This window comes from Salmo trutta, chromosome 13 (genome assembly GCF_901001165.1).
Source record: "Salmo trutta chromosome 13, fSalTru1.1, whole genome shotgun sequence".
Classification (NCBI taxonomy): Eukaryota; Metazoa; Chordata; class Actinopteri; order Salmoniformes; family Salmonidae; genus Salmo; species Salmo trutta.
The window spans coordinates 79,100,294-79,113,269 of record NC_042969.1 but is presented as its reverse complement, the minus strand read 5'-3'; the positions used below and the strand labels follow the sequence as shown (position 1 = coordinate 79,113,269).

At 40.5% G+C, this 12,976-nt stretch overlaps 1 protein-coding gene across 2 annotated transcripts in view; it reads left to right on the top strand.

Annotated features, from left to right (window-relative positions):
- The first annotated feature begins 307 nt into the window (after positions 1-307).
- Positions 308-12,976, top strand: part of LOC115206568 (stromal interaction molecule 1) — a 72,480-nt gene continuing 59,811 nt past the window's right edge. The window contains exons 1-2 of one of the 2 annotated variants that reach the window (XM_029773696.1): positions 308-935; positions 1,469-1,592. In XM_029773696.1, the coding sequence (XP_029629556.1) occupies positions 1,481-1,592 (112 nt within the window). In that variant the 5' untranslated portion in view covers positions 308-935; positions 1,469-1,480. The remainder of the gene's footprint in view (positions 936-1,468; positions 1,593-12,976) is intronic. The other variant, XM_029773697.1, reaches the window with a different exon arrangement.

The following is a 12,976-nucleotide window of genomic DNA, read 5'->3' as shown; positions in this document are numbered from 1 at the left end:
TATCAGACCATATACTACGGGTATGACAAATCATGTATTTTTACTGCTCAAATTATGTTGGTAACCAGTTTATAATATAAATAAGGCACCTCGGGGGTTTGTGATAACAGGCCAATATACTTCGTCTTAGGGCTGTTCTTAGGCACGACGGGCCTTATTGCTTAAATATTTAATAACTGTAACATAATGAGATATCCGAATATATTTTTTATTTAATAATTCATTTACACCGTTTACAGGGCTGTACAATTACTTTGAAGGATTATCAAAAAAAACTGAACAGGAAGTGATTCGTTAATATTGCTGGATTCACATGGGTGAAGCAACCCAGTCTGAAGAACATTTTCTGTGTGGGGGGGAAACCGGCTGTAGCGGACATGTAGTTAGTGTATTACAACCGCTCTGTGTTTCAATTAATCATACATACTTTTTTCTTATTTGAGTGTATTTTATCCAGTAAATTGACGTAAAAGGAGGGGGTTGTTAAGTTGCTCACGTTCTGTCACTGTAGTTAGTTCGTGTGCGGTGATTATCGGTTTAGCCATCTTCCTAGCTGCTGACAGTGCTCTGAAGGCTGCTGTCCTGTTGCGGTGGTGAGCTACCCGAAGAAGCGGCCCCCACCGTAACGTTAGCTAGCTGGCTTTATCCAAGTGTCTGTTAGTCGACCACCTCGGCCATTGCGTTGGATTGTATGCGCATTGCTGGCTGGCTAGCTAGCTACCTAACGTTAGCTGGCTAAACAGAGCGGAAAGTCATCTGTCATATGCAGATATGACAGCCAACTAGCTAGCTAGCCAGCTAACTTCGCTCTTTATCCATGGAATACAAATGGGTTTCTCTTTGGAGTATGGACCTACGATTGATGGCGTGCCTTTGAGTCTACGGTAACCCACGAGTTGTAATAAGAAAAGCATCCAATGCAAAAGTATTGAAAGGTAACTAACTAGCTACTCTCCATTTAATGGCTACCTAGAAAATCTGACTTGATTATGATGTGATAGCTATTCAGGCCGGGCTGTCAAGCTCCCAGCTGTCACTTTTTTTGTTTGATAACGTTGGTTCGCCAGACATTTATTTAGCTACTGACTGGTAACGTTAGCTATGATTGCTTGTTATCCATGTGCAGCTAATATAGGCTTGTAATGTAATATAACGATTTTATTGATGGTGAAATTGTTTGCTAGTAGTGTTATGGTTTAGCCAACCACAGATTTTTGTGATAGCCTGTATTATCTGCCTTTAGCTCTGTGACTTCTATACCATGTCTGATGATATTTGGCTTGTAAAGCCCTGTGATCTCATTTGATGCTTAAGTCCTTTTAGATTGTAATAATCATGCAGTGTCATTTTGAAATGTGTCATTGTTGTTTGAAATCTGAAGTTGGCATAGTCAAATCACTAGGCTAGTAGCTAACATTGTAGCTACGTTAATGCGTGATGTCCCTCTAACATTTCCTTTCCATCCTAGCAAACCTCCATTATGGATTTCAGCAAATCGTTGACCTTGTGGATTGTATGCTTATGCCTCCTGAGGGAAAGCTGGACGGTACAAGCCAGCTCAGACCACCATCATATTGATAATGGTGTGTCAGGTATGTAAATATCATTCAGGAAGTTCTGAACGTTATGACACACATGTAATCATTCAGCCCATATGCCAGCATGTGTATTCATACAATACTCCATACACAATGTGATCCACCCTCCTCTACCATTCCTGTATTTAGAAATTGTGCCGGCTCTAAATGTAGCCGTGCTGAGAATAGTTAGGGTATGCAATCTCCATTAAGCTCTGTCCTCGGGTGATCATGGCACACTGTCAAGTCAGGGAGTCGTGCATCTTCGTAGTGAGTTTGTTTTGTTACCTATTGACAAGTCAGTCAAAACATTTTTCACTCATCTTCACTAGTTTTGACACAGCATTCCGTGTCAGTACAAAACGGAATATGTGAAAGGATTGTCATAGGTTTTGTTTAAACTAAACTACATGGCACTGAGCATTTTAGGGACTGAGCAAAAATGTAAGGGACATCATATAGGTGCCTAAGCCTCATGTCAGCTACAATAGCAGGCTAGACCTATTCTATTCATTGTTAGTTTTCGACTGGATCAGACCCTAGATTTATGGAAATGTTAGCTGTGTTGATTGCGAATGGACAATTGTGGGAATGTCCTAACCAGTCTCTTCTGGCGTTCCCTTCCTGGTGGGTATGGATCATGCATCGTCACGTCATATTTATACAGCTGAGGGCAAATGAAGTGCATGCCCATCATTTTATCATCACTGTTTATACAGGGCTCCTATGATTACACTTGAACAGTGTTGATGTTGAACTTGTGGCATTTGTAATTTATCATGTACTGCCATGCTTCCTGTCCAAAGGGCCCTTAACTAATGTATGCCTATTCCTGAAACAATTGAGACATTTAGAAATGAATAACAGTATCTTTTGAAGACCACTCTCGGCCCTGACTTTTGTAAGTAAGTCTATTCTATACCACTTACAGTAATTGTGCCTCTACTTGTAAGGTCTTTGATTTGACATCATGCATTGAGGCCAGACTGCGTAAAGGCTTGGACAGGAGCCCAGTCATGGAGTAGTACAACATGTTTGGCTATCACAGTAACCCATCTCCAATAGAGATTGTATTTGTGGTAAAACATTACATGGTTTTAGTGGTTTTTCTGGACCTGTTGGTGGTGAGACATTCAGTGAATGTGGCCTAGCTAGTCACATGCATAATGTATAGGTTAGTGTCTGTGCTCAGCAACAGTTTTACTAGCTCGTGGCGTTTGTGTGATGAAGAGGCTCGGTGCCAGGAGAGGTTTGACTACTACAGACTACTGCCTGCTACAGTAAGCCTTGTTGGGCATCCTGGAGTCAGGATGGGAAACAGTAATTACACCGGCAGTGAAGTGGAATGTTCCAGAGGGCAAGTGCGTGTTCAATCTTCTACAGGCACACATACAGAGAGAGTGTTACATAACTTAAAGCTTTTGAAAAGGTAGTCTAGTATGTAAATACCTGATCTCCAGACCCAGTAAGTTTGCAAACCAAATGAGAAAGTGGCTGTGAGTGAGAATAGCAGGTGATAAACGTCATACAGTGAGGGAAAAAGTATTTGTTCCTCTGCTGATTTTGTACGTTTGCCCACTGACAAAGAAATGATCAGTCTATAATTTTAATGGTAGGTTTATTTGAACAGTGAGAGACAGAATAACAACAAAAAAATCCAGAAAAAGCATGTCAAAAATGTTATTAAATGATTTGCATTTTAATGAGGGAAATAAGTATTTGACCCCTCTGCAAAACATGACTTAGTACTTGGTGGCAAAACCTTTGTTGGCAATCACAGAGGTCAGTTGTTTCTTGTAGTTGGCCACCAGGTTTGCACACATCTCAGGAGGGATTTTGTCCCACTCCTCTTTGCAGATCTTCTCCAAGTCATTAAGGTTTCGAGGCTGACGTTTAGCAACTCGAACCTTCAGCTCCCTCCACAGATTTTCTATGGGATTAAGGTCTGGAGACTGGCTAGGCCACTCCAGGACCTTAATGTGCTTCTTCTTGAGCCACTCCTTTGTTGCCTTGGCCGTGTATTTTGGGTCATTGTCATGCTGGAATACCCATCCACGACCCATTTTCAATTCCCTGGCTGAGGGAAGGAGGTTCTCACCCAAGATTTGACGGTACATGGCCCCGTCCATCGTCTCTTTGATGCAGTGAAGTTTTCCTGTCCCCTTAGCAGAAAAACACCCCCAAAGCATAATGTTTCCACCCCCATGTTTGACGGTGGGGATGGTGTTCTTGGGGTCATAGGCAGCATTCTTCCTCCTCCAAACACGGTGAGTTGAGTTGATGCCAAAGAGCTCCATTTTGGTCTCATCTGACCACAACACTTTCACCCAGTTGTCCTCTGAATCATTCAGATGTTCATTGGCAAACTTCAGACGGGCATGTATATTTGCTTTCTTGAGCAGGGGGACCTTGCGGGCGCTGCAGGATTTCAGTCCTTCACGGCGTAGTGTGCTACCAATTGTTTTCTTGGTGACTATGGTCCCAGCTGCCTTGAGATCATTGACAAGATCCTCCCGTGTAGTTATGGGCTGATTCCTCACCGTTCTCATGATCATTGCAACTCCACAAGGTGAGATCTTGCATGGAGCCACAGGCCGAGGGAGATTGACAGTTCTTTTGTGTTTCTTCCATTTGCGAATAATCGCACCAACTGTTGGCACCTTCTCACAAAGCTGCTTGGCGATGGTCTTGTAGCCCATTCCAGCCTTGTGTAGGTCTACAATCTTGTCCCTGACATCGTTGGAGAGCTCTTTGGTCTTGGCCATGGTGGAGAGTTTGGAATCTGATTGATTGATTGCTTCTGTGGACAGGTGTCTTTTATACAGGTAACAAACTGAGATTAGGAGCACTCCCTTTAAGAGTGTGCTCCTAATCTCAGCTCGTTACCTGTATAAAAGACACCTGGGAGCCAGAAATCTTTCTGATTGAAATGCAAATCAATATATAACATTTTTGACATGCTTTTTTCTGATTTTTTTTGTTGTTATTCTGTCTCTCACTGTTCAAATAAACCTACCATTAAAATTATAGACTGATAATTTCTTTGTCAGTGGGCAAACGTACAAAATCAGCAGGGGATCAAATACTTTTTTCCCTCACTAATTGTTTTCATAATGGCAGTATTTTCTGAAGAAGCACTGGGCTGAAGTTCTGCAATGTAGACCCACTAGTATTTTCAAATACCCAAAACAACGTCCCAAAAGTAACATTTTTAACCACCACCATCACACACTTGGGTTGTAGACTTAACCTTTATCTAGTAGACTAGCTGTGTTCAGCACACTGACTTGGGCTGTAGACTTAACCTTTATCTAGTAGGCTAGCTGTGTTCAGCACACTGACTTGGGCTGTAGACTTAACCTTTATCTAGTAGGCTAGCTGTGTTCAGCACACTAACTTGGGCTGTAGACTTAACCTTTATCTAGTAAACTAGCTGTGTTCAGCACACTGACTTGCATGGGTTGATTTGGAGCCCCCAGCGAGATTTATGCTGTTAGGTTGCTGAATTTAAATAACAGTTTGACCTGGATTGGATTTGTCAGTCAGTTATCTGGAGCCATATTAGCAAGGAAGCTTTCGTTTTGAGCTGCATTGTTATTGTCAAACTGCCACTATAGATGGGGTTTGAGATTTGGTGCCTTCCATTGCAGCTGTACAGCCTAGTTATGGCAGAGGAAATACTGTTTCTCATCAGAAATGCTCCACCCCACTTTCTGCTGCAGTGCAGAGGCACATTTTTGTGGCACATGCTACTGCCTGTATGCTTGTGTTGAAGAGAAGGCTATACAATCAGAGAATGTTAGCATGTCTTAACAAGCAGCTCCAGAAAACCTGACAGAAAGTCAGTTGATGGATTAGCAGCTTGTTGTAGCCTACTTCCATTATTTACAGTGTATCTTTTTTCTTGTTAGAATAGAGTGGGAGGGTGTTTGAAGAAGATGCACGTTTCCTCGTGCACATAAAGGCTTCTTGAAGTCAGGAACAGTTTTACTCAAATAGAGAATTTATTTGAATAAATTGATAAATAAAACAGTTAAAATCAGGATATGAGCTAAAACAAGGATATAAGTTGAAAAAGGTAAGAGCATAAAATGCTCTCCTCTGTCCTTGTTTTCAACGACTCACACGGCCTCTCTCCCACAAACACATAAACCCCTCTGTTCAACCAACTCAGTTTGGTTGGAGGGGCTACAATCCTGACTCAACACACATTCCTCACATGTATAATTACACACTTAACTGTAGCAAACTAAATGTTTGACTGGAAGGATATGAAAAATGACTGAAAAACAGGGCCCTTTAATAAATAAACATTAACACAGTCACGCACAATGGGGAATGTATGAGTCTTTAGGTGAGGAAGTGCCAGCATCCTCACAGGGTGTCAGCTGTGGTGGTTGTTGTTGATATGCCTGGATATTCTAGAATTGATTCCACATTGGCCACCTGCCACAGCTAGGGCAGGGCAATATGGCCAAAATGTTAAATCACTCTATTTAAAAAAAAAAAAAAAATTGGACGGTATGACGGTATTTGACTGTAGTTTTGAATAATAAAAGTTGTACATTTGCTTTATGAGTAGTGAGTGATCCTAGGATGGCAACACATACATTCTTAGTGATTTCAATGAGTCTTTCTCCATTCTGATTTGTTTTATACTGTTCAATTCAACTTCAACCAAAACGAATTTCAGCAGTTTTTATAATTTCTACATTTCCTGCACTCATTTGCAGTGGTGGAAAAAGTACCCAATTGTCATACTTGAGTAAAAGTAAAGATACGTTAATAGAACATTACTCAAGTGAAAGTCACCCAGTAAAATACTACTTGAATAAATATACTTAAGTATCAAAAGTGAAAGTATAAATCATTTCAAATTCCTTATATTAAGCAAAGCAGATGGCACCATTTTCTTGTTTTTTGAATTTACGGATAGCCAGGGGCACACTCCAACACTCAGACATAATTAAAAAACAAAGCATTTGTGTTTAGTGTGAGTCCTCCAGATCAGAGGCAGTAGATGACCAGGGATGTTCTCTTGACAAGTGCGTGAATTGGACCATTTTCCTGTCCAACTAAGCATTCATGTAATGAGTACTTATGGGTGTCAGGGAAAATGTATGGAGTTAAAAAGTACAGTATTTTCTTTAGGAATGTAGTGAAGTAAAAGTTGTTAAAAATAGTAAAGTACAGATACCAAAAAAACGACTTATAGTACTTGAAAGTATTTTTACTTAAGTACTTTACACCACTGCTCAATTGAGATAATTTCCGCACTGCCACGTAGGGCTGCACGATATGGGCAGTTAATCTAGGACTTATTTTTAACCAAATGTGGAAATTGTGAATTAGAGCAAAACTGTTGGATTCATGGAAATAGAATGACTATTCTAATTCTATAGTTAGAATATAATAGTGGGCACTTTGAATACAGTGTTGTTTAAAATGCCAGGGAGGAGTTATTGTGACAGGGTAGGAACTAAAGTGTTGATAAATGTTTCCTAGGGGACCCTATGAGCTTTGGCTACATTGCATGTTTTCTCCTAGCTACATCATGTAGCTAACATTCTTGCTTTGCATATTCTTCTTTTGATTTAGAAGATACTGTTGCACAAACAACATGCTAATTTAGGTCTACACCATCACTGGTACCAGGCTGTATTAGCTAGCTATGCTTGCTCTTACTCAGTAGATTTATTAGATAGCTAACAATTAGCGTCTCACAAGATTTAGGGCAACTTGATATGAAAAGACAAACTAGCTGATGTAAGAAACACAAGCTAATAGTGTCATTATAGATCTCTTGTGGATTTATATTTAGACGCAAAGTGAAAACAGCGTTGTTGTCATCAACATTGTTGCATGTGCTGCATTGACCATGCAGACTGAACGCAAGTGTCTCGTGGTTGAGGAACATCAAATGTGCTCCTTGAGTGACGGGGCGGGGCTAGGTCTGTGTGGAAAGTGGCACGGAGAGAAAGAGCGGAGAGGGATGACTCAAGTAGCGAAGTAAACTATAAAAATGGACATTACACATGGTGTATCACATTTAACAAACCAACATTCAAATACCGTTCTAGAAGGTAAAGTAAAAACCCGAACCAGTCCCTGCATCAATACCGGTATACCGTCCAGCCCTAGTCACAGCCTGTGTAGCTGGCTTGCTCTAGCTCTTGACAGGTCAGGGTACGGTGACTTTTGTGGATCCAAACAAGTTTAATCATTTGCCCCTATGCTGTTGCCTACAGCTAGACTCCTTGATATAATGCAATTCCATATCTTCACTTTTCTGGCCTCATTGCCATTTTCTGTGCAGCATTTGCTACCTTAATTTGCCTATTTCTTTGAAGTCTTTGTCATAAATAAAGCTGCAGTAGGATTCCATGCCAGAGAAGCTCCTGCCTGCCTTGTGCTGTGCTATAAGTTGCACTCTGCATGGGCCAATCGGGGAAAGTTACTTACTGGTCTTGCCTAGTGTAGTAATACTACGAGCTACCTTGTGCAGCAAATGGGAGCGCAAGCAGGAAGTAAACACACATGGACACTTGCTGTTGTGTGCTTCCTCATGATAGATTTCATCACACAGGAAGATGCCTGATATCACATTTCTTAGTGTGAAATATGACGACATCGCACTAATGTAGGCCTTGCCCTATTTTTATTTATTTAACTGTTATTTAACTAGGCAAGTCAGTTAAGAACACATTCTTAATTACTATGATGGCCTACCAAAAGGCAAAAGGCCTCCTACGGGGACTGAGATGAAAAATATAGGACAAAACACACATCATGACGAGAGAGACACCACAACACTACATAAAGATAGACCTAAGACGACAACACAGCATGGTAGCAACACCACATGACAACAACATGGCAGCAACACAACATGGCAGCAGCACAATATGGTAGCTACACAAAACATGGTACAAACATTATTGTGCACAGACAAAGCACAAAGGCAAGAAGTTAGAGACAACAATACATCGTGTGAAGCAGCTACAACTGTCAGTAAGAGTGTCCATGATTGAGTCTATTTTATTTGTGTTTTGGTCAGGTTTCTGGGCAGGATAAGCCACACAGTCTTAAAAGCAAAAATATTTTGCACAGACTCTTCGCTTTGATCTATCTGGTCAGCTCTTTCCCTTTTAGGGACTGTTGGCTATGACTTCTTTCAGCCATTTTGCCTGTATTTTTACCCTGCTGTTTCATCATGAAGACTACATTCTTTCGACCTGAGATTGTATACTTAACTTTGAACATTGAAGCTTTCAGAAATGACACTTGGCTACACTGCAGATCTCTGTGGCTTAGAGGCAGCCTTGGTTGCCTCCTGCACATAGCCCAGAATGTCTGCAGACTGCAGCTCAGACCAAACTATGTTTTCCTCTGAGTTGAAGCGAGGCCTTGTCTGTGATCTACTGCTGCAGAGGGTTTCTAATCCCCCAGGAGAGAGGGGAAGACTGCAGGCCAGGCAGGCATAGACACACAACATAATATACAGCCTAGCCGGATGGTTTCATAACCATGACTACAGCCAGAGGTACTCCCGGCATGTGACACCATTCATACAACTTTTTTTTCAAACAACTGAATTGGAATGACTGCATAGCTGGAATTCTTGAGGTGAAAGTGAACAGACTTCTTACTAAGTATAGACCTCTATGTACGTGCTATTATGCTGACGTGTAATAATATATACTAAGATAGGCGGGTCGTTCCACGAATAGAGTACATTTTGGGTAGTGTAACTTGGTAAAATAAAAATATATAACGGTCTGTCATAAAGAGCACACTTCATAAAGATGTTTTGTAGAGGTCGACCGATTAATCGGAATGGCCGATTTTAATTAGGGCCGATTTCAAGTTTTCATAACAATCGGTAATCGGTATTTTTGGACACCGATCATGGCCGATTACATTGCACTCCACGAGGAGAATGCGTGCAGGCTGACTACCTGTTATGCGAGTGCAGCAAGGAGCCAAGGTAAGTTGCTAGCTAGCATTAAACGTATCTTATAAAAAACAATCAATCTTAACATAATCACTAGTTAACTACATATGGTTGATGATATTACTAGTTTATCTAGCTTGTCCTGCGTTGCATATAATCGATGCGGTGCCTGTTAATTTATCATTGAATCACAGCCTACTTCGCCAAACGGGTGATTTAACAAGCGCATTCGTGAAAAAAGCACTGTCGTTGCACCAATGTGTACCTAACCATAAACATCAACACCTTTCTTAAAATCAATACACAAGTATATATTTTTAAACCTCATTTAGTTAATATTGCCTGCTAACATGAATTTCTTTTAACTGGGCAAATTGTGTCACTTCTCTTGTGTTCTGTGCAACCGGAGTCGGGTATATGCAGCAGTTTGGGCCGCCTGGCTCCTTGAGAACTGTGTGAAGACTATTTCTTCCTAACAAAGACAGCCAACTTCGCCAATCGGGGGATGATTTAACAAAAGCGCATTTGCAAAAAAAGCACAATCGTTGCATGAATTTACCTAACCATAAACATCAATGCCTTTCTTAAAATCAATACACAGAAGTATATTTTTTTTAACCTACATATTCAGTTAAAAGAAATCCAGTTTAGCAGGCAATATTAAACTAGAGAAATTGTCACTTGCGTTCATTGCACGCAGAGTCAGGGTATATGCAACAGTTTGGGCCGCCTGGCTCGTTGCGAACTAATTTGCCAGAATTTTACGTAATTATGACATAACATTGAAGGTTGTGCAATGTAACAGGAATATTTAGATTTATGGATGCCATCCGTTAGATAAAATACGGAACGGTTCCGTATTTCACTGAAAGAATAAACGTTTTGTTTTCTAAATGATAGTTTCCGGATTCGACCATATTAATGACCTAAGGCTCGTATTTCTGTGTGTTAATATGTTATAATTAAGTCTATGATTTGATAGGGCAGTCTGACTGAGCGGTGGTAGGCAGCAGCAGGCTCGTAAGCATTCATTCAAACAGCACTTTCGTGCGTTTGACAGCAGCTCTTAGCTGTGTCTCAAGCATTGAGCTGTTTATGACTTCAAGCCTATCAACTCCCGAGATTAGGCTGGTGTAACTGATGTGAAATGGCTAGCTAGTTAGCGGGGTGTGCGCTAATACCGTTTCAATCGGTGACGTCACTCGCTCTGAGACCTTGAAGTAGTTGTTCCCCTTGCTCTGCAAGGGCTGCGGCTTTTGTTGAGCGATGGGTAACGATGCTTCCAGGGTGGCTGTTGTCGATGTGTTCTTGGTTCGTGCCCAGGTAGGGGCGAGGAGAGGGACGGAAGCTATACTGTTACGCTAGCAATACTAAAGTGCCTATAAGAACATCCAATAGTCAAAGGTATATGAAATACAAATGGTATAGAGAGAAATAGTCCTATAATTCCTAATATAACTACAACCTAAAACATCTTACCTGGGAATATTGAAGACTCATGTTAAAAGGAAACTACCAGCTTTCATATGTTCTCATGTTCTGAGCAAGGAACTTAAACTTTAGCTTTTTTACATGGCACATATTGCACTTTTACTTTCTTCTCCAACACTTTGTTTTTTTCATTATTTAAACCAAATTGAACATGTTTCATTATTTATTTGAGGCTAAATTGATTTTATTGATGTATTATATTAAGTTAACATAAAAGTGTTCATTCAGTATTGTTGTAATTGTCATTATTACAAATAAATAAAAAATAAATAAACTGTCCGATTTAATCTGTATCGCCTTTTTTGGTCCTTCAATAATCGGTATCGGCGTTGAAAAATCATAAGCGGTCGACCTCTGTTTTATTATCTCAAGGGGTAACAAAAAGACTATAGTACATGCCAATAATGTGCCATTAAAGTAACAGGGTTGACCGTAACAGGGTCGAGGTTTTCATCTTAAGTTAGCCATTAATCCCCTTGTGATATGGGGAATGGAAGCTTGTTTTGTGCAACAGGGAAGGGCAGTTGAATGCAAGCTTCACTTTATTTATTTATTTATTTATTTTTTTACATTGTTAAAACATTTCTAGCCCATCTATTGGTAACAGGGTTTTATGCTCAGTTTTCCATCACAAAACACCAGAAAAGAAGAGTAAATACTATGATTTGACTATTATATTTTCAATGTTTCTTAAAAGAAATGACAAAATAAAGGAATATAGTTTCACTATATTAAATAAAATGAGAGTTCAGTTGACGCAACAGGGTTACAATCATCACTAATCATATTAAATAAATGATCATCTTCAGAAAGGACAATCAAAGCAACAACATAACTTGGGCTTTACAATGACGGTGAAAACCTGAAGAAATGTTGGTTAGATCTTCCCAGGAAAGTTGGAAAAATATGACGAGGAACATGTCAAAATGCAGATTTTTATTTTTATTCATTTTATTCATATAAAAAAACCTTATTTATAGAAAAGTCCGTGGCATATTTTAAAAGGCACTTCATTAAATGTAATAGTCCTAGTAGTAGGCTTTATTCCATACTAAGTAAAGGAAAATAACATGAAGGATTTGCATGTTTTTTGAACCCATAGTTCCCTCTGGTCTTTGACTTCTCCCTCACTAGAACTCTACTTCTCCCTCACTAGAACTCTACTTCTCCCTCACTAGAACTCTACTTCTCCCTCACTAGAACTCTACTTCTCTCTCACTAGAACTCTACTTCTCCCTCACTAGATCTCTACTTCTCCCTCACTAGATCTCTACTTCTCCCTCACTAGAACTCTACTTCTCCCTCACTAGAACTCTACTTCTCCCTCACTAGAACTCTACTTCTCCCTCACTAGAACTCTACTTCCCCCTCACTAGAACTCCACTTCCCCCTCACTAGAACTCTACTTCTCCCTCACTAGAACTCTAGATCTCTACTTCTCTCTCACTAGAACTCTACTTCTCCCTCACTAGATCTCTACTTCTCCCTCACTAGAACTCTACTTCTCCCTCACTAGAACTCTACTTCTCCCTCACTAGAACTCTACTTCTCCCTCACTAGAACTCTACTTCTCCCTCACTAGAACTCTACTTCTCCCTCACTAGAACTCTACTTCCCCCTCACTAGAACTCTACTTCTCCCTCACTAGAACTCTACTTCCCCCTCACTAGAACTCTACTTCCCCCTCACTAGAACTCTACTTCCCCCTCACTAGAACTCTACTTCTCCCTCACTAGATCTCTACTTCTCCCTCACTAGATCTCTACTTCTCCCTCACTAGAACTCTACTTCCCCCTCACTAGAACTCTACTTCTCCCTCACTAGAACTCTACTTCCCCCTCACTAGAACTCTACTTCTCCCTCACTAGAACTCTACTTCTCCCTCACTAGAACTCTACTTCTCCCTCACTAGAACTCTACTTCCCCCTCACTAGAACTCTACTTCCCCCTCACT